The sequence below is a fragment of the Stegostoma tigrinum genome, chromosome X, assembly GCF_030684315.1.
Source record: "Stegostoma tigrinum isolate sSteTig4 chromosome X, sSteTig4.hap1, whole genome shotgun sequence".
Classification (NCBI taxonomy): domain Eukaryota; kingdom Metazoa; phylum Chordata; class Chondrichthyes; order Orectolobiformes; family Stegostomatidae; genus Stegostoma; species Stegostoma tigrinum.
Window position 1 is genome coordinate 12,405,427 of NC_081404.1, and position 21,515 is coordinate 12,426,941.

Sequence of the window (21,515 nt, forward strand, 5' to 3'; positions counted from 1 at the left end):
ACTACCAGGCAAGAGGAATGTTACATATCGTTACTCTAAATAGTTTTTTCTCTGTTTAATGTGTCAGACCACTCTATTAACCTGCCTTGAGATGAAGTAAACCAGCAGGTCTTATATCTTAAGATATCAAACTAAGGCTAAATTGCAACGTAAGCTAAACTGAACCAGTCCCTGATGGATATTGACCATTATGTACTGTCCAGAGTGTCTCGAGACTAAATATCCGGTGACATTCAACAACATATAACATGTTTTTGTATATCAAAATCAAAAAGCACTTTCAGAAAGACGAAAGTGACCAAAGCAATAGAAAAGTTAACGTGACCCGAGTCCAAAGAATATCATACGTACGCAAGAACTAGGAGCAGGAGTAGGCCATCTGGCCCCTCGAGCCTGCCCCACCATTCAATAAGATCATGGCTGATCTTTTTGATACTCAGCTCCACTTACCCGCCTGCACACCACAACCCTTAATGATAATTGCGATACCATTTTCACATGCATTAGCTGTTTTATCCAATCAAATGTCGATGCGTTCTTGTACTTAATTTCAAGGGCATTGCAAGCCAAACAAAACAAACTGAAACAAGCTGAAATTTCCTTTTGTTAGTTTTGTTTTCAACTCTATAGCCACTATGGCAGGAAGACAAACTAACATATCACTTTCACCAAACTCAACAACATGCCTACTGTCAGACCTCAAGTGGGGTAGCACTCTGGTAATCAAGCGCCCCTATTTCTGGAGTCGTCACAAAAATTAAAGATTTCATAGAAGTACACAAAATTCTCCAGTTTACCTGTCTGATAGATCCAGATTAATAGAACACACTGACCAGGCTCTTGTACTTAACAAAACTACTATTTACTATAAATAAATTCTAACTAGATAAACAACTTTGAATTACCAAAAAATAACTTCTGCCAGTTAAAACTCTAATTCCCTTCTAAAAATCTCTTAAACGCACCAACAAGCAGCTTTGGTATTTTGGGTGCCAGAAAAAAAAACCTGGCAAAGCAGTTTGAAGGCCTCAGTCCATAGGGCTGAGATCCTGGTGTTTACCAGGATTTTCTGTTCTTCAATCTCCCTTCTCCAGGTTCTTTCCAACAGTTTGCAGAAGACATAGATGATTGGTACATTAACTGCAAAGTCTCTTAGTTTCTGGTTAGAGGCCACAGCTTACCGCAATTGGGAAAAGGAAAATAAACTGGGTTTTCTTCAGGTATTTTATTGCAGAGAAAAACCCACTAATACCTCCTCTGGAGGTCTGAAGGCTTCTGCCAGTATCATTCAGAGCCACAAAAACTGTTGAGAACCCAGGAGCCAGATAGTTGTTTTCATGCTGATGACGTTGTCATCCACAGTCAATCATAGCTCTACAAACAGCAATTTGTTGTCAGCCGAATCTCACTTTGTACACACCTGTTGATGTTGGCCAGTCAGCAAACAGACTTGCCCACTGCTTGAAGCAGTGTAGAGACGACTTAGAATGAGATTCAATAACTTGGTTTTAAAAAGTGCTGCAATTCCTCCCACAATCCTTGGTTTTAATAAAGTTTGCTTCCCATCTCAGTCTACATTTACACAGATCGAAAAATTAAAAGGTGCGGTCTTTACACTTTTTTTGTAGTCTTCCCCCTCTTTTTTGGCTTTCATTATTCTATAAATGCACAATTTAAGCACCATAGTAGATTTAATTAAAAGAAAAATGCTGTGGGCAGAGAGAAAAAATACTAGAAATATGCAGTCAGTCCTTTTGTACAGATAAAGTCAATACTCCAGTGCAAGACCAGAGTCTTGAAGGAATGCCTTGCACTCAATTCATTAACCACTTAATATATTAGATGAGCTGATTGATGTTATTTTCAATATTCCTAATTACTATAGTATCTTATTCACTTTCTCTTCTCGGTTCTCAGAGGTTTACATCAGTTCAAATCTAAATCAGATTCAACACCAGGAAACTGAACTGGTGGCAGCATTAGCAGTAGGATAACCAAAGACGCATTTTAACGATCGCAATCATGCAACCATTCAATGGGCTACGCGGTGATATGTGAGCTTGAACAAGGTTGATGTTAAGTTGTGTGCGGTATGGCACTAATTTAACTTGATACAGCAGAACAGTATATTTAGCACAAGTACTAACATGATGCTTATATCACATCTCCTACACCAGCATACAGTCTAATTACTAGTACAGCATTCACCATTACATCTAGTGGACAATACAATATATTCTGACACAATATTGGTACAGCTGTCTGACATGAAAGATCTGACCTTTATTAATTTAAGTTAGTAATGTATCACCCAGTACGAACATAGAATCCAAAAACATAGCAGTTTGTCAATGAGTCTATCTATTTGTGTCTCTGAAAGGGCAACTTCACTAATGCTCATTTTGTTACCTATATCATTTTAAATTCCTAATTTCCAAATATTTATCCATTTCCCTTTTGAAAGTAAAGGACATAAACAAAACAATATTACCATTCATAAAATTTTGTTGGAATTTTCCTGTACTAAATCTACTTCGCATTACGAATGGTCAACCTATCCCCAAGGCTTCGAATGCTGTTCTTAAATTAGTTGCTGAATGGGGTGGGAAAAGGAGCCAACAATGATGACCACTTTGCCCTGTAGGCAGGTACCCAAGTTCCACACGGCAACTTGCCATAGAAACACACATACAATTTTCAATTTCAACCCGGAGGATTGCAGTCATAAACCCATAATTTGCCAATGAAATATGCAAAGTGGATAACCACTTAAATTTGGTGGGGCAATATGAACTCAAGGCACCGAGTTTCAATCTAAAATTGAAAATCTTGAATAATAGCAAATCAAGACTAGCACATGATGATTCTGATGACCCAAAAATCAAAGATACTAATTTCATTGATATTCACATTCATTAAGGTATAAGGTAATATTAAGAACAGTGACATGGTTAATCCATACCTGAGTCTCATACAATTTCTCCCTGCGGTTTGCAACCTCATTACGGATGATTGTCCCTATGTATTCAATCACCATTGTGTGCTTCTCAAGGTCTTTGGCTGCGTAGAGACCCAGACCCTATACAGCAGAAAAATAACCAAAGGTAAAAGAAACACTGAACTTAATCCTAACATAGCCTTGAGACAGAGTTTATCAATAGCTGTCCAGGTTCCATTATTCTTGACAGTGTGTCACAGAGTTTAATCTGTGGAAAGATACTATAATTTTTCAGTAAGGAAATCTCAAGTCCTAGGATATCCAAGCAGATAGATGTTACGCTAACACATCTTAAAAATATTAAAACATTCAGTGCAGCACATCCCTCATTCAAGTGTAATTTAAGTTGCATATACTTTTGCTTTGGGTCATCACTAGTAGAAAAAGTGAGAATGTGATGAATGAACGAAGCCTATAAATAAATGAGATCATTTGCATGGCCAAAGTTTTGCTATGTCTTGAATATTTTGAAAAGAGATTCTTAGCAAATTGAATTTCAGTCAAACTCTTCCTTTCACCTATCACTGCTAAGCTGGAGGATGGCAAATAAGTAACAAATTAATTGCTCATTTGATTTCAGAGTACAAGATCTGTTATAATGAGTGATAATTCACATTTTGCTGATACTGACTCACCTGTATTCGAGATCGAGCCAGGTAAACATTATTTTTCCACTCAGTTTTCAGTCGGCGGTATTGAGAGGATTTGGAGTGGACAAACTGCTTGCTGTAGGGAGTGTTAATCTCTCCAGTTACTGTACTCTGAAATGCTTTTGATGTGCTGGTGCTGTTCAAGGTGTGTGGCCTGTTAGGTATGCAGGGAAAAAGATTAATATTCATACTTGGATTAAAAAAGGCTCCCCAGAACCAAGTTCATTACGATTGTCATCACCTGATCTAAAGGCTTAAAATATGCTTGAGGTATTAGTGCTTTCGACGTGTACCTTTATATAGGTTGGCAAAAAAAAAGACAAAGCTAAAATTGAAAGATAAAGTTTTATTGTATCACTCAATGTTTTAAGTTAGGCTTTTGTGACCTAGTAGCTCTTTTCAGTAAATCTGCTACTAGAATTAGGTTTCTAACCGTAGATCAGTGTTCCTTAGCAGTGATCAAAATATCACAAACATTTTACATAAAAGGCATGACATTATATTCAAATATAAAAAGCAGTAAAATTCAGCTTAAATCTTGTGACAGAGCTCACTTCATTTTTTTTTAAAAAAGGCATTTTAAAAAGTTTAAAGTTATCATAAGCAAGTCAGTTACATTCTTCCTGTACCCACCGTTTGTAATGAGTCATAATTTTCGGCTCAGATCGTGCACAACCTGTTGGATTGACAGCTAGTGGGAGCTCCATAAGCGGGTGCCGACCATACCTGAATATGTAATTCTGACAACTCTCCACACCTGGCAACTGGAGAGAAATCAAAATTAATTCATGAAATAATTTTAACTAAAAAGATTAAAAATAGGGGAAAGCCATGGCCTAGCGGTATTATTGCTAGACATCCAGGTAATGTTCTAGGGACCTGGGTTCAAATCCCACCACGACAGATCTACTATAATTCTTGTACTACACCTGTCACCATGCTACCCAGTGCCTATCTGACTGATAGTGGATGAGCCAAAACTTCTGGCAACTCAATACTGGCAAAACAGATACTTCCTGCTCATCCCTCCACCAGATACTTCATGCCATAACCTTCAATTCCACTCCGGCCTCAGAATGCCCACTCAAGCTTAATTCGATAGCTCACAACCTTGAAGCCTGGTTCACCCTGGGTGTGCAGAAATAGATCAACTGTTAGAAACATCACTGCTCAACTCATAAAGCCACCCCACAGATCACAGCACTGTAGGATCAATGCCTGGTGACAGCAAACAAAAATCTGAATCCCATTCAATGGCTTTGCAGACACCAACTGCACATTTTAGGATTATTCCCAAATTACACATCATTTTCACTAAGGACTAGACAACTTCGCATCCATCAGCTTTCATTTATCAAACAAATTCCATCAGTTTTGCAAATCCCTTTACTTCCCTCAATAATCCAGAGCTGGCTACTGAGCTCTTGACAAACAATTCCACACCTATACACATTTTGCTGTGCTTTAGGCACTTTTGTGTCTAAAGAACTTAGATTTATGATGTAGTATCTCACTGTTCATGTGTACATTTTAGATACACTGGAGATCTCAGCTTTCCAACCAACAGGCTAATTTCTGGCCTCCTCTACTTTTAGCTCCCATTTCAGCACATCAGTCTCTTACAAAATTTACCTTCCCACCACTCCAAACTCTGTTCTTGAGCAACCAAGCCCATCTATCCCTAGATAACAAAGTGTGAAACTGGATGAACACAGCAGGTCAAGCAGCATCTCAGGAGCACAAAAGCTGACGTTTTGGGCCTAGACCCTTCATCAGAGAGAGCCTCTCTCTGATGAAGGGTCGAGGCCCGAAACGTCAGCTTTTGTGCTCCTGAGATGCTGCTTGGCCTGCTGTGTTCATCCAGCTTCACACTTTGTTATCTTGGATTCTCCAGCATCTGCAGTTCCCATTATCTCCCATCTATCCCTAACTGTCTTGAGACTAAACCAGAAAGCTTGAATCCCTGACATCATACTTGACTCAGCCATGTGTTTCTGACCAAATATGTGCACCATCACTGAGACCACTCGACCCCACTACAACTTTGCCCTTGCCTCTGCTCATCTGCGGCTAAAACCCTCATTAGTACCTTGTTACCACCAGATTTGATTATTCCAACTCAATTCTAGCTGATGTCCTCATTCCGTGTTTTTTTTAAAACATGGTTATTTAAAACTTTGCTACATTTGTCTTAACTCAAACCTGTCAACCCAGCACTTCCTGACCTATACCAGCTCCAGTGCTGCAATTCCTTAATTTCAAAATTCCTAGCCCCCATCTCTCAGATTCCTTCAGTTCCACAACCCCCTAAAACATCTCTTTGGCCAAGCTTTGGGTCATTTAACCTACTGCTTGTGGCTCAGTGCCATAATCGTGGTTTACAATGCTCACATGAATGGAGTTGGATGTTGTTACTGGTGCTATATAAATAGAAGTTATTATTGTTAGTATGTTGAGATTAATCATTAAATTTGGAAAATTAATTAAGTTAGTTTATAAATCTTCAAGTAAAGATTATCATGAACACTGTTCACCTCAGTCACCTGACCATTATCTGTAATGTTTAATTGCCTTTTCTGTGATGGGAGATAACTGTACAACCATTCATCAAAATATTTGAATTTAAATTTTACATTAGGTTACAGGTCAGACGTGGCTTAAGTATGTATATTTTAAAACTGAGAATCTATCAATTTCATTTTTTGCGCACAGGTATTTCTCTATGCCCTCCTGCTTACCGACTCTGCGATTCTTAGGACAGCATGGATCGTGAGTCCAAACATGTCCTCTCCTTTAATGTAATCCGGAAAAAGTCGTAACATGTCTGCTTCTTTCCGCAGTCGCACAACTGGTTCAAGAATTTGGTTCCAAACACCTGAGTAAAACAGGGAATAAACAGAAAATATAGCTAGGATACTTGTAAGTTGCGGCTTTGCAGCTGAAATATTAGAATAACTAGACACCAAGCATAGCATGCTTCTGCATCTCCTCATCCATTCCCTGCTAAAACAAAATCAAGCTATTTACTCCACCGCCTAGTGAACGTACCAACTGTTGATATGTAGAAATAACATGCAACTAGTTCCTAAACCTCTACTAAGGTTGCTCTTGAGTCAGTCACTTCAAGATGTATGATCATAGAAACTTTCAGGGAAGCACACTGCCTGTATATACTATTGCCCAGAGATCAGTAACACAATGGACTGAAAAATTATGGCAGAAACCTCTGCAGTACTGACAAAATGTCATCTGCATGAAGCATCACTGAGCTGTCTGCAAAGTCACAGGCAGAAGCTCCAAGGCCAAAAATCGGACAAATCTATTTATCTCGACCGAGGGGGGAGGGGGAAGTGGTGGAGAAGGAGACAGGTCGGGGGGTGGGGTGGCGGGGGGGGGGGGGGGGGGGGGAGGAAGGAGAGAGGAAATGTGCATGAGGTTAGTGGTTAGGGGATGGGAGTGGGGCTTGAGGTCGGAGGAATGGTGAGGGAGGCGAGGACTAGCTGGGCTGGTTTTGGGATATGGTCGGGGGAGGGGAGATTTTGAAGCTTGTGAAGTCCACACTGATACCCTTGGGCTGCAGGGTTCCCAAGCAGAATATGAGATGCTGTTCCTGCATCTTTCAGGTGGCGTCATATTGGCAATGCAGGAGGCCCAGAATGGACGTGTCGTCTGAGGAGTGGTGGTGGGTGGTAGTGGAATTGAAATGGTTCGCAACTGGGAGGTGTAGTTGTTTGTTGTGAAGACAGAGTAGATGTTCCGCAAAGCGATCCCGAAGCCTCCATCTGGTTTCCCCCATGTAGAGGCGGCCACAACGGGAACAGCGGATACAGTATATCACATTGACTGATGTGCAGGTGAACATCTGTTTGATGTGAAAAGTCTTCCTCGGGCCTGGGATCGGAGTGGGGGGTGGTATAGAGGCAGGTCTAGCACTTGCTCCGGTTGCAGGGAAAAGTGCCGGGGGTGGTGGGGCTGGAGAGGAGTGTGGAGCAGACAAGGGAGTCATGCAGAGAGTGGTCCCTCCAGAAAGCAGATAAGGGTGGGGACGGAAAAATGTCTGTGGTGGTAGGGTCAGATTGCAGATGGCGGGAATGTTGGAGGATGATGCGGTGGATTTGGAGGTTGGTCGGGTGGTACGTGAGGATGAGGGGGATTCTGTTTTGGTTATTATTGCGAATAGGGGGTGTGAGGGATGAGTTGTGCGAAATGCAGGAGACACAGTCGAGGGCATTTTTGATCACTATGGAGGGGAAGTTGCAGTTTTTGAAAAGAGGAGGACATCTGGATGTTCGGTTGTGGAATGCCTCATCTAAGGAACAGATGCAGCAGTGGCGAAGGAATTAGGAATAGGGGATGGCATTTTTACAGGAAGGTGGGTGAGAGGAGGAATATTCCAGGTAGTTGTGGGAGTCGGTAAGTTTAAAATGGATATCGGTTTCCAGGTGGATGCCAGAGATGGAGACAGAGGTGTCCAGGAAGGAGAGAGAGGTGTCACAGATGGTCCCGGTAAACTTAAGGTTGGAGTGGAAGATGTTAGTGAAATGGATTAACTGTTTGAGCTCCTCGTGGGAACACAAGGTGGTGCCAAAACAGTCAGTGTAACAGAGGATGAGATGGGGGATAGGGCCAGTGTAGCTTTGGAAGATGGATTGTATCACGTACCCTACAAAGAGGCAGGCATAGCTTGGGCCCATGCGTGTACCCATGGCCACCCGCTTTGTCTGTAGGAAGTGGGAGGAATTAAAGGAGAAGATGTTGAGGGTGAGGACGAGTTCAGATAAGCAGATGAGGGTGTCAGGGGAGGGGGACTGGTTGGGTCTGCGGGACAGGAAGAAGCGGAAAGCTTTTAGAACATCGGCATGGGGAATGCAGGTGTATTGGGACTGGATGTCCAGAGCTTGTGAGGCCTTGTCTTTTTTTTTTAAAAAGAATTTTGAACCATAGAAGCAGCCAAAATGGGTGGGGTCAAATATCCACAGAACCAGGATTTTTAGTTTTAGCTTTCAAAAGCAGATGCTTGGGTCTTGAAGCTGGACGTGGAAGCCCTTATTCCTCTCCCTGTTACAGCTAAAAGCTGGGGCTCTCTTCCTGTTGCTAGAATTGCATGAGACAATTTTATTGAATTTGCCTTTGCCAATGATGTGTTTAGGGATGTTACTATATTGGAACCGTTAATTAGTAGCAGTTGTCGTCAATATATCTATTGTTTTGTTAGAATTTCAAACAAGCTACAGTTAAGCCAATTCTCTTATTTTTACTTTGTCTGTATTTTAACTGTTGTGCAAAAATAAAGCATGTTTTGCTTAACGTTGAATAGTTTGGCCAATGGAATTGCATCCGGAACGCAACGCAACACCTGACACTTACTTCTAAAATAAGAAAAAGTTAGGGTCTAGATTATTTTGTTAGTATGTTTTTTTGGGGGGGGAAGGCGGGTTGGTCTGGTCCATAACACCAGATATCATCTTTATGCTTTGAATAGTGTTTAACCACACAGAGCTAGGTTGTCTACATCCAAGGGAAACCTCAAACACATTGTCATTAAGAACTTGGCATCATAAAATAGTTACCAGTGTCCCTTTGGATAAATGTTTAGGCTTGGAGTTTCATTCAAAGAGAGGTCAAAGGAGGATATAATGAAGACCTAACATTTTCAAAAAACTTGAATAATGGAATGAGTAACCCCAAGGACATTTGACCAAATGAGGATATAGCATGTCAAATATCAAGGAGTCTTTGGTGACCTGTCAAGTGAAAACAATACATTTAAGTTTTGCTTCAATAATAATTAGTTTTAAGACAAAAGCAAATCTGACAAATTATGAATTTGACAGTAGAAGCTACCAAGCACATTAGGAGCCGAACTAACCGCGTAGTCTAAAATAAAACTGTATGTACAGCCCAGAGATGAAGAGATCATCTGACTATGCAGGGTGATGATTGAGATTACTAGCTTCATCTCCACAAACAACTGAAGAGGAAGAGCAATATTTCCAAATAAAATCACACAACAGCACAAGAGACAGCCATTCATTCTGATTTTTTTGAAATTCAATCCAGTTAGTCTATATAAAGTTCTATATTATATTAGAAACACAAAGCAACAGCATAATCTGCTTGAAATTTATGTGGAATTACAAACTAAAACTGATGAGTGGGAGGCAAAATACTGTATTCAAAAGGACGTGATTAGTTACACTAGGAAAACACAATGAGGTGTAACTTTAGGCTGATATTTTGGATGTAGAGGGACAGGGTGGGTGAGGAGATCCATGACTTTTGTTCTTGCTTATGAAGTGTTGGAAATAATTATAATTTTATCATTCAGTGTAAAAAACCTACTGTGACAAGCATGAACTGTTCTTACCTTGTGGGGTCCAGTCAGTAACAATCAGATCCTCATGTCCTTGCTCAATAACCTGGATGCCAAACTCCGGTTTCCCATTTGTATCATTGATGGTGCAGTGGTAGCAACAACGCTTGTTAGTGTATCGCATGCTCCAATAAATACGTGTTGCTTCATATCCAATTGGATAAAGAGCTGTCACACTGTGGAATTCCTGCATCTGATGGGGCAGCAACTGACCAATGGTATGGAAGATCAGCCCACCAACCCTAAACATGTGACTGCGCTTGCCTCGCTGTACAATGCTAGCAATCTGCTTCACTTCATCTCTCTGAACGTAGACGCGACGGTAAACAGCAAAACACTTAATTTCCTGCTCATTTGCTCCCTTCAGTTTATGTTGACTGCAAAGCATAGTCTTATCCTTAAAAAACATACAACGGGCACGAATAGCACAAGCAAAGTGATAGGTGTTTGGGCATCGGACCCGATGACAACCGGTAGTCGCTCCTGTCTTCTGACAAAAAGCACACTTTGTGGTGAGTCCTCGGTGGAAAGCCACTTCCACATTTATCAGTGCCCCTGCCTGAGTCTCATACACTTCAGAGGACCACAACGCACAATTTAGGTGCACCCACAAATCCAGGTCAAGGTTCAAGAGTCTTGCAGGCCCATCTGTAATTCCATCACCTTCTTCATGACAGAAGCAGCATCTCCTAGTGTCCTTGGGCATGGGGTCTGGTTTTAACGATGTTCCCAGCTTCTGAATAAGCTCTTCAATTTCATGTTGAGACACATGCTTAAACTTCCCCTTGTGAAATAAGACTTTAAGTTCCAAACGTTTCCAACGGATTCCCCTCCACCTCTTCAGTTGCGGCGGAGGCTCCTCAAACTGCTTTTCATCCAGTGGAAGAGAATGTTTGATTTTTGGTGACTCAACTGGTGGGTCAGGTTTACTTGACTCTGCTGGAGTTCCAGGTGACGATACACTGGGGGATGAGGGTGGAGAGCTCTCTGGTTGTAATATGGGAAGCTGGTGAACATCTAGGATAGACATATTGTTGCTATAATGATGCACTACAACTCTTTCCTTTATTGGACCATCAGAGGAAACTTCCTGAAAAGAAAAAGTAAAAATGGCCATTATAACATAGGGACACAAAAGCATTAGCTATCAATATATTCTTCCAAATTATAGTTAAAATAACAATCAAGCCCTCTATCAATAAAAACTTACAAACTGCATCAGCTAAAGCTCCACCACTCTCATCCTGGCGCATATCTAAGTCCCGATCCCAATCATCTTTGTTTGGACCAACTTCCAGTTCCTATTGCATTCCTTTCAAAATTCTTGACCTTGCCTCCAACGCCTGATCTTTCCATTTCCTTGGAAGACTCTTCACACTTCTGTTTCAGCATGCACCCTCAGTTTTTCCAGCTCTGGCCTAATTTGCATACGATTTTCTTTGCTCCTTTCTTGGCAATACAGCATTGAGCCATTTTAGCTGATACTCCAACGCTCTCCTTAATCCTTTAGACATTGCTGCTGTTCTACTTCTGACAGAAGGATCCATAAAACCCACCTGTCACTAATGAATCCCATCCCTAATCATATGATTTGGTATTCCAGGTTTTTTTCATTTCAATAAAGAACTTTGGGGCAATTTATTGTTCTAAATTCAAAGTCAAACCATTGAAAATCTATCATAGCTACCTAAGCTAACAATGAATTAAGGATGAGTAAAACCATAAAGCCCATGGCTGTTCTTTTCATCAGTGTAATATTATGTACCAGTCTCCCGGTTTACAAGCAATGGCAACTCTGGAGGGAAATTATAAAAAAAAATTAACCACTGTTTCTAATTTTAAGAAAACTGGGAAATTCTTTATTGATTCTCAAATGGAGACAACCAAACTCTAAGAGACTATGGATATCGATGATGCATCACTAGACTTACTTAATACCCCGTTCCTCAAAGTACAGGGAGCATTATAATCAAGAGTACGTACATACCGGCGTGACAGTTGCAAGCTCTTTTCCTGATGCCTTAACAGTGGAGCCTGGCAATGTAACATCATACTGTTTGAACCAATTATGTTTTTCCAGCACCAGTTTCTCCAGATCCATTGGTTCTTCTTTGGAGCCCACTATGAAAAACCCAGAGAAGTTACAGTCATTAGTAATGATCAACTAACATCACAAACTGGTTGAAAATGCTGGCAACTGTCTTTTCAAAAAAAGAGTCACATCTTTGACCCCACAAATACTGATAAATAGCAGTTCAGGAAAAAGCCATTGGGACACCGTACTTCATAAGACGAACAGCCAACATTCCTTGTAATTATTCTTCAGCTGTGTGACACAAACAGCATTAGATTACTGCATTGTCAGGCATGCATGTAACTTACAGGACATGGTGGTCCTGTGGAATATTTCGGCACTGCATATTCTCTCAGCTCATTTCTGATTTTTTTTTGGGGGGGGGGGGTTGTTGGTGCTGATGTCATGTGACCTTGCATCAGCTCTCATTCATATACAAGCTTCATTTTCAAAGAAGGGACATTGGACCCAAAATGTTAACTCTGCTTTCTCTCCACAGATGCTGTCAGACCTGCCTTTCCAGCAATTTCTGATTTTGTTTTTGATTTCCAGTAGAGTTCTTTTGGTTTTTCTGTTTAATGTGAAATGTTGAAATTCAATTAAGAATCAAAATTACAATCACAGTTTTGGGCAAACATATTCTTTGTTTATCTCATTTCCACATGGAAATAAGCTGAAAAGCACAGTTCAAGGCACTTGCTTATTTGGGTCAGCTGATCAACCAATGTTTTAAAAAGATATGCATTAGTTTGTAAGCTTGTCAATGCAAATATCAGTGATAGGAATCGGTTGCACACTGGTACAAAACACGGTCACCACACATATAGAATTAACAACTTCCACAAGGGCATAATTCCTGAAAGAGAACAAATTCGATAGGTGACATGGAAATGATGTGGGAATTGAGGAAGCACATGGGTTTCAGGCTACTGTTTATGTGCAGGTTAACAGCAACAAAGACTGGTTGGGCTGAAAGGATTGTTTCATCATTGCGATTTCTACATAAATTTGTTTATGGTGCATTCTGAAATAGATATTTGTTTAATCTTTTCAGATGTGGAAAATATTCTGCACAATTTTCTTTTGAGGGCATTAAGTGTGGTCAAAAGCACTATCGGTAAGATTTGTATGCTGCTTGCGAAGGAGCAAGTAGTCTTATTTCATTAGTTTACATGTGAAGATTTGCAGATGGACAAAGTGCTGCAGGATGGCCATTTCATTTGAATACTGAGGCATAAGAAGATCCAATCTTAATGAAAATATAAAATGGAAAGGACTAACATGCAGATATTAGTATTTCAACTTACAAGGTGCCGGTGCAAAATCAGGGAAAAAAACTTCAGAACATGGATGATGCCCTTGGACCATTACTTTCACTTACAGGCAAGTTAGATCTCACACCATTCAAGGGCAATATCTCAGAAATAAAAACTCAAACTCTAAATTCAAATCAGACAATGTTGACATAAGGTCACTGACCTAAACATTAACTGTTTCTCTCTCCACAGATGCTGTTTCACCGACTGAGTATTGGCAACACTTTGACTTTACCTCATTCTTGAAAGGTTGAGGATTACATTCAAAATAGTCTGTAAGGAACACCATTATGAAAGGGCACAGAAACCTATTTTAAACTGATTTCCAGTGACTTGCAAGATGACTTTCTCCAAGAAAGGCACAATCTTTCATTTACCTTGATCAGAAGCATCCAATATAGTTCTTTTTCCATCAGGTAAAAAGGAGCGTGGACTGTCAGGAACAGACGTAACTTCATAAGAACCTGGGATCTTCATCTGAAGCAGCTGAGCAAAAGTTGTCATCATTCTGTTTATGTCCTATATGAAAATAGAGTAAAAATGCATCACTATTGCAAACAAAACCACGTGACTTTCTACTGATTAGGATTAGGGAGACCTAGCCAACTGGATACAAAACTGGCTTGCCGATAGGAAAGAGGTGGTGGTAGAGGGTTGTCGTTCAGATTGAAGGCCTGTGACCAATGATGTACTGCAAGGATTGGCATTGGGTCCACTGTTGTTTGTCATTGATATAAACAACTTGGATGAGAATACTGGAGGCACGGTTCACCACTTTGCAGATGACAACAAAATTGGTGGTAGAAGTTATCTCAGAGTACAATGGATATTGATCAACTAGGGCACTGGACCGAGGAACTGTAGATGAAGTTTAATTTAGATAAAAGCAAGGTGCTGCATTTTGGAAAGACAAACCAGGGCAGGACATACACAGTAAATGATATATTTACCTTAGCAGCAGCTCCTGAGACATCCAGTGTGACTGCAACTTGGCTTCCTTTACCACTCTTCCATGGCCCAGGGAAAGATGTATCCTTCTCAGTATTTCCCCCAAATGGTTCTGTATCTACAAATGGCTTTGTATCAGGAAATACTAAGGAAAAAATAAAGTGCAAATGAGCAATTCAAACTAACTCAAGAGTGTACTTAACAAACAACAAATAACATTACACATGCTTGTTTTGTTAAACTTTAAAAGATTACCCACTAACAAGGTTATATTTATTTACTTGAACAGAAGTGCCCTCCACTTTTTTCCCCGCCATTCATGGGGCATGGGCATTCCTGGCTGGGCCAGCACTTATTGCCCATCCCTTGTTACTCTCAAGACAGTGGTGTTGAGCTGCTTTCTTAAACCACTACAGGCTTAGATAGTTGCATAATGCCACGAGGGAGGGAGTAACAGAATATGGGCAATGCAATACATTTCCAAGTTAGCATTGTGAATGGCTGAGAGGGGACCTCGCAATGTTCCCACACATTGGCTGTGCTTGCCCTTGTAGATGCGAGCGGTCACGGGTATACAAAAGGTGCTGTCTCAGGAGCCTTGGGGAATTCTTACAGCACATCTTACAGATCAAACACACTGCTACAAATGTGCATGGATGGTGGAGGGAACGAATACTTGTAGAGAAGGTGCCAAGTGGGATGTTTGTCAAGCTTTCTGAATATTGTTTGGGTTGCACTCATCTCAGCAAACGGGGGGAATTCCATCACACTTCTGATTTGTGCCATGGTAGATGCTGGGCATGCTTTGGGGTATTAGTAGGCAAAGTACTCACTTCAAGATTCTCAGCCTCTGGCCTGCTCTTATAGTCACAGTATTTATATAACTAGTCCAGTTCAGTTTCTGGTCAGTGGTAACCCCCAGGATGTTGATCATGCAGGTTCCAGCGATGGTATTGCCACTGAATATCAAAACGCAGTGGTTAGATTCTCTTGTTGAAGAATGGCAACCCTAGCAAGTGATGCAATGCTAGTTGCCAGTTACCAACCCAACGTGGATATCGTCCAGGTCTTGCTGCATTTGGGCATCGACTGTCTCGGTATGATAGGTGCTGAATATTTGTCTAATCATCAGCAAACATTCCCACTTCTGACCTTATGATGGAACAAATTTCATTGATAAAGCAATTGATGATGGCTGGGTTCAGCACACTTCCTGAGGAAGACTGACAGAGATGTCTTGTAGCTGAGATGACCGCCAGCGACCACAATCACCTTCCTCTGTGCCAGCAAAAATGGTTTTCCACCTAATGCCCATGGACCCTTGTTTTGATAGGGATCCTTAATGACACATGCAATCAAATGCTGACTTGACGTCAAGCACAGTCACTCTCACCTCCTCCTCTGGAGGTCAGTTCTTTTGTCTATGTTTGAACCAAGGCTGCGATCAGGTCAAAAGCTGAGTGGGCCTTGCAGAACCTAGACCAAGCAGTGAGCAGGTTATGATCACGTGCTGCTTGACAACACTGTTGATATCTCTTTTTACCACTTTACTGATTATCGAAGAATATATAGATTTGGCAGCACCTGGCCATATTGGAGTTGTCTGCTTTTTGTACAGGGCATACCTGGTCAACTTTCCACATTGTCGGGTAAGTGTCAATGTTGCAGTTGCAAGGGCTAGGATGCAGAAAGTTTGGGAGAACATATCTTCAGTACTATTGCCAGAATGCTGTCAGGGTCCATCGCCTTTGCAGAACTTAGTGTCTCCAGGTGCTTCTTACTTTCACATGAAGTGCATCTTTTTCCAACTTGATTGTTACAAATACTTTGGCCTCACCTTTGACTGAAGATGGGGATGTTTGTGGAGTGTACTCTTCTGGTGATTTGTTTAATTGTACATGACCAGTCATGGCTGAATGTGGCAAGATTGTAGAACTGGAGCAAGAAAAAGCCATTTGGCTCTTCAAGCCTGTTCTGCCATTCGTCATGATCATGATTGATCATCTGCTCAGTACTTGGTTCAAGAAGGAATTAGATAGCATTCTTCAGACTAAAGGATATGGGGTGAAAGCAGGAACACTTTCTTGAATAGCTTGACCTCAACTGCTTTCTGCGACAGAAAATTCCACAGGTGCACCACTCTCTAGGTGAAGACATTTCTCCACATCTCAGTCCTAAATGGCCCACCCATTATTCTTAGACTGCACCCCCTGGTTCTGGACTCCTCAGCCATTGGAAACATCCTGCATTTACCTCATCTAGTCTTATTAGACATTTATAGGTTTTGATGAGATTCCCTCTCATTGTTCTAAATTTCGGGGACTATAGTCATAACAGAATAAAAACAGAAATTACTGGAAAAGCTCAGCAGGTCTGGCAACACGTGTTAAGAAAAATTAGAGTGAACATTCAGGTCCAGTGACCCTACTTCAGGGCTCTAAATTCCAGCGAATATAGGCCTAATCGATCCAGTTTCGTTTCATACATCAGTTCTGCTGAGATGTTATTGGGATAACATCCCATTGACTTCTGTATTCTCTATAAATCAATGCTCTTTATCTGCTTACACAGAGGTATGCCGAAACTGCCCTAAAACTTCCTGCATGAATAGAATCGGGTGTAAAACTTAGTAAATCCTTATCTTCCTACACCTAGGTAGAAAGACACTGCCTTGAACTTGCTGCCTGAATAGAATCAGGTGTAAAACTTCTTAAGTCTTTATCTTCCTGCACAGGGGTATGTGGAAACTGTCTCAAATAAGATTAGGTGGACAGTGTTTGTAAAGGTGAGAGATTTCTGAGATCCTGTAAAGAATGTAACTTCTGTTTCTGCTAAAAGGGGCCAGGGCACTGACTTTTGTTTAAGTTAGACACTTTGGCAGCTTGAAATCGCCTCCTGCCAGTAGCAGTCACTTCACGAACGATCAATACTGTATCCGGCTCTCTTTATGTTTTCGATGTAGTAATTGTTTGTGTATGATGTCACTGTCCGATGTAGTGATTGTTTTATGTATCATGCCATTGTGAGATATAAAATTGCTTTATGTATTCTGCACTCGATAAGGTATAAAAAGCGGGGACTGTCCGCTGCTCAGGGAGAATTGCTTACGAGGCCCTGCATTGTGTGCCGGATTGAGCACAGTGATCTTCCATAGCTTGCATTTGCTTTGTTATAAAGGATTTGTGTTTTTCCAAACAGGTCATTGCATCAAGTCCGTGAGGGTCTCCGAAAACGAACCTAACACTGCCAACCCAGGAATCAGTTTGGTAAATCTTCATTCACTCCCTCCATAGCCAGATCTTCCTAGGGAGGCCAAAACTGCACACAATACTTCAGGTTTGGTTTCAGCGAGGCCCTGCACAATTGCATCAAGACATCCCTGCTCCTGTACACAAAACCTCTTGCTATGAAGGCCAAAATACTATTTGCCTTCTTCATTACCTGCTGCACCTGTATGCTCACTTGCAGCATACAGAGAACAAAGGACACCCAGGTCTTGCAGCACCTCCCCCTTTTCCAAGTCTATCACCATTCAGGTAACTATTTCTCTTCCTGTTTTTGTGAATGAAGTGAATAACTTCATATTTACCCACATTACACTTCATCTGCCTTGCATATGCCCACTCATTCAACTTGTCCAAAGCACACTGAAGCATCTCTGCATCCTCCTCGCAGCTCATCCTTTCACTCAGCTTTGTGTCATCTGCAAATTTGGAGGGTCTAGGCCCAAAACGTCAGCTTTTGTGGTCTTAAGATGCTGCTTGGCCTGCTGTGTTCATCCAGCTCCACACTTTGTTATTGCAGATATTACGTTTAGTTTCCTCATCTATATCATGAATACATATTGCAGTACTTACTGCCTGCCACTTGGAAAAATACCCGTTGATTCCTACTCTATTTCCTGACTGCCAATCAGTCCTTTATCTAAGTCAGTACACTACCCCCCCATTCCACATGCTTTAATTTTACACACTAATCTCTTGTGGGACCTTACCAAAAGCTTTCTGTAACTCCAAGTAAACCACATCTTCCACTAGCTCACTCTTAACAAGTCCACTAGTTACATTCTTGAAAAATTCGAGTAGTGGTCAAGCATGATTTCCCTTTTGTAAATCCATGCTGACTCTGTCTGATCCTATCATTACTTTCCAAGTAGTCTACTATTAAATCTTTTATATTGAACTCTAGCTATTTTCCCCACTACTGACATCAGGTTAACCAGTGTCCAATTCTGTCTTCTTTCCATTTCCCTTTTAAAATAGTAGGTTTACATTAGCTCCCCTCCAATCCATAGGTACTGTTCCAGAGTTCCACAGAACTACCTAGTCCTGTCTATCACTTGCTGCTAATGCTGTTTGGCACAAATTGTAATCTTGTTTTGTAGCTTTAATAGGTTGAAACCTAATTTTTAGGTGTGCCTGGTATGCCTTTTTGCGTTCTTCACCGAATTCTTTGTGACTGTAAGTGCAAGCCCAAGAGCAAACTTAAGATGTGCTTATGACATATTGTTATGTTGTTCAGAAGTGACATACAAGACATCCTTTTCATACATAGGAGGTACTTTTGCTGGGCAACACCAAAATTTTTTCTCCGACAAGGAACAAAACTAATTATGGAATATCCTATAGAGGGGGCCTAGCTTGGTCACTACTTACGTGAAGGGAGCCCCAAAATAAAGAAAAATCATGGTCTTTATTATATCACTGCTAGAGTTTAAATTTCAATCAATTTAAATTGTGAGAATTGTAAGGGGTTTAATCATTCAGGTATGAACAATCAGTAGGTATTCTAAAATGTGGCCTAAAATCAACCCAGTTAATTATCAATTCAGTTACGTTAATTCAATAACTCTTACAAAACATAGAACAACACAGCACAGAACAGGCACTTCCGCCCTCGATGTTGCGCCGGCCTGTGAACTAATCTAAGCCCATTCCCCTACACTATCCCATCATCATCCAAATGCTTATTCAAGGACTGTTTAAATGCCCCTAATGTGGCTGAGTTCACTACATTGGCAGGCAGGGCGTTCCATGCCCTTACCACTCTGAGTAAAGAACCTGCCTCTGACATCTGTCTTAAATCTATCACCCCTCAATTTGTAGCTATGCCCCCTCGTACAAGCTGAAGTCATCATCCTCGGAAAAAGACTTTCACTGTCCACCCTATCTAATCCTCTGATCATCTTGAATGTCTCTATTAAATCCCCTCTTAGCCTTCTTCTCTCCAATGAGAACAGACCCAAGTCCCTCAGCCTTTGTTCATCTGGCCTTTGCTCCAGACCAGGCAACATCCTGGTAAATCTCCTCTGCACCTTCTCCAATGCTTCCACATCCTTCCTGTAATGGGGTGACCAGAACTGCACGCGATATTCCAGGTGAGGCTGCACTAGTGTTTTGTAGAGTTGCAGCATGACATCACGGCTCCGGAACTCAATCCCTCTACCAATAAAACCAAACACACCGTAAGCCTTTTTAAGAGCACTATCAACCTGGGTGGCAACTTTCAGGGACCTACGTACATGGACACCAAGATCCCTCTGCACATCCATACTACCAAGAATCTTTCCATTGACCCAGTATTCTGCCTTCCTATTATTCTTCCCCAAGTGAATCACCTCACGTTTATCTGCATTGAACTCCATTTGCCACCTTTCAGCCCAGTTCTGCAGTTTATCCAAGTCTCCCTGCAACCTGTGACATTCTTCCACACTGTCCACCACTCCACTGACTTTAGTGTCATCTGCAAACTTACTAACCCATCCACATATGCCTGCATCCAAGTCATTTATAAAAATGACAAACAGCAGTAACCCCGAAACAGACCTTTGAGGCACCACTAGTAACCAGACTCCAGGCTGAATATTTTCCATCAACCACCACTCGTTGCCTTCTTACAGAAAGCCAGTTTCTAATCCAAACTGCTAAATCTCCCTCAATACCATGCCTCCGTATTTTCTCCAAGAGCCTACCGTGTGGAACCTTATCAAAAGCTTTACTGAAGACCCTGTACACCACGTCAACTGCCCAACCTTCATCCACATGCTTGATCGCCTTTTCAAAAAACTCAATGAAGTTTGTGAGACACGACCTGCCCTTGATGAATCCATGTTGGCTAGCTCCAATCAAACTGTTGCTTGCCAGATGATTATAAATCCTCTGTCATAATCCTTTTCAAAACTTTTCCTATAACTGACGCAAGGCTTACAGGTCTATAATTACATGGGTCATCTCTACTGCCCTTCTTGAACCAGGGCACAACATTTGCAATCCGCCACCTCCTCCCTAGCTTCCCAGAGAATCCTCGGAAAAATCCCATCCGGCCCAGGGGATTTATCTACCTTCATACCTTCTAGAATTGATAACACCTCCTCCTTATTAACCTCAATCCTGTCAGTTCTAGTAGCCTGTAACTCAGTCTTCTCCTCTACAATATTCTCCTGTTCCTCAGTGAAAACAGATGAGAAATATTCGTTTTGCACCTCTCTGATCTCCACAGGGTCTACACACAACTTCCCACTTCTGTCTTTGACTGGTCTTATTCCTACCCTCGTCATCCTCTTATTCCTCACATACCTATAGAAAGCTTTAGGGTTCTCCTTTATTCTACCTACTAATATCTGCTCATGTCCCCTCCTTGCTCTTCTTAATTCTCTCTTTAAATCCTTCCTAGCTAATCTGTTATTCTCTCTCACCTCATCGGAGCCATCTTGTCTCATCGTCACATAAGCCTCCTTCTTCCGCTTAACAAGAGATACAATTTCTTTAGTAAACCACGGTTCCCTTACCGTATCGCTTCCTCCCTGCCTGACAGGGACATACTTGTCAAGGACATGCAATATGTATTCCTTAAACCAGCTCCACATTTCGATTGTCCCCATCCCCTGCATTTTGTTAACCCATTCTATGCTTCCTAAGACTTGCATAATCACATTATAATTGCCCTTCCCCATCTATAACTCTTGCCCTGTGGCATGTTCCTATCCCTTTCCATCGCTAAACTAAACGTAACCGAATTATGGTCACTCTCTCCAAAGTGCTCACCTACCACTAAATCAAACACCTGGCCTGGTTCGTTACCAAGTACCAGATCCAGTGTGGCCTCCCCTCTTGTCGGCCCTTCGACATACTGTGTCAGGAAACCGTCCTGTACACAT

General features: G+C 41.4%; 1 protein-coding gene across 3 annotated transcripts in view; it reads right to left on the reverse strand.

Moving 5' to 3' along the window:
* kmt2d (lysine (K)-specific methyltransferase 2D) overlaps positions 1–21,515 on the reverse strand; it is a 281,603-nt gene that overhangs the window by 5,850 nt on the left and 254,238 nt on the right. For all 3 annotated transcript variants that reach the window (XM_048523503.2, XM_048523505.2, XM_048523504.2), the window contains 8 exons: positions 14,362–14,504; positions 13,789–13,930; positions 12,009–12,142; positions 10,016–11,111; positions 6,387–6,523; positions 4,282–4,412; positions 3,634–3,802; positions 2,963–3,079 (listed from right to left, as the gene is read on the reverse strand). In XM_048523503.2, the coding sequence (XP_048379460.2) occupies positions 2,963–3,079; positions 3,634–3,802; positions 4,282–4,412; positions 6,387–6,523; positions 10,016–11,111; positions 12,009–12,142; positions 13,789–13,930; positions 14,362–14,504 (2,069 nt within the window). The remainder of the gene's footprint in view (positions 1–2,962; positions 3,080–3,633; positions 3,803–4,281; positions 4,413–6,386; positions 6,524–10,015; positions 11,112–12,008; positions 12,143–13,788; positions 13,931–14,361; positions 14,505–21,515) is intronic.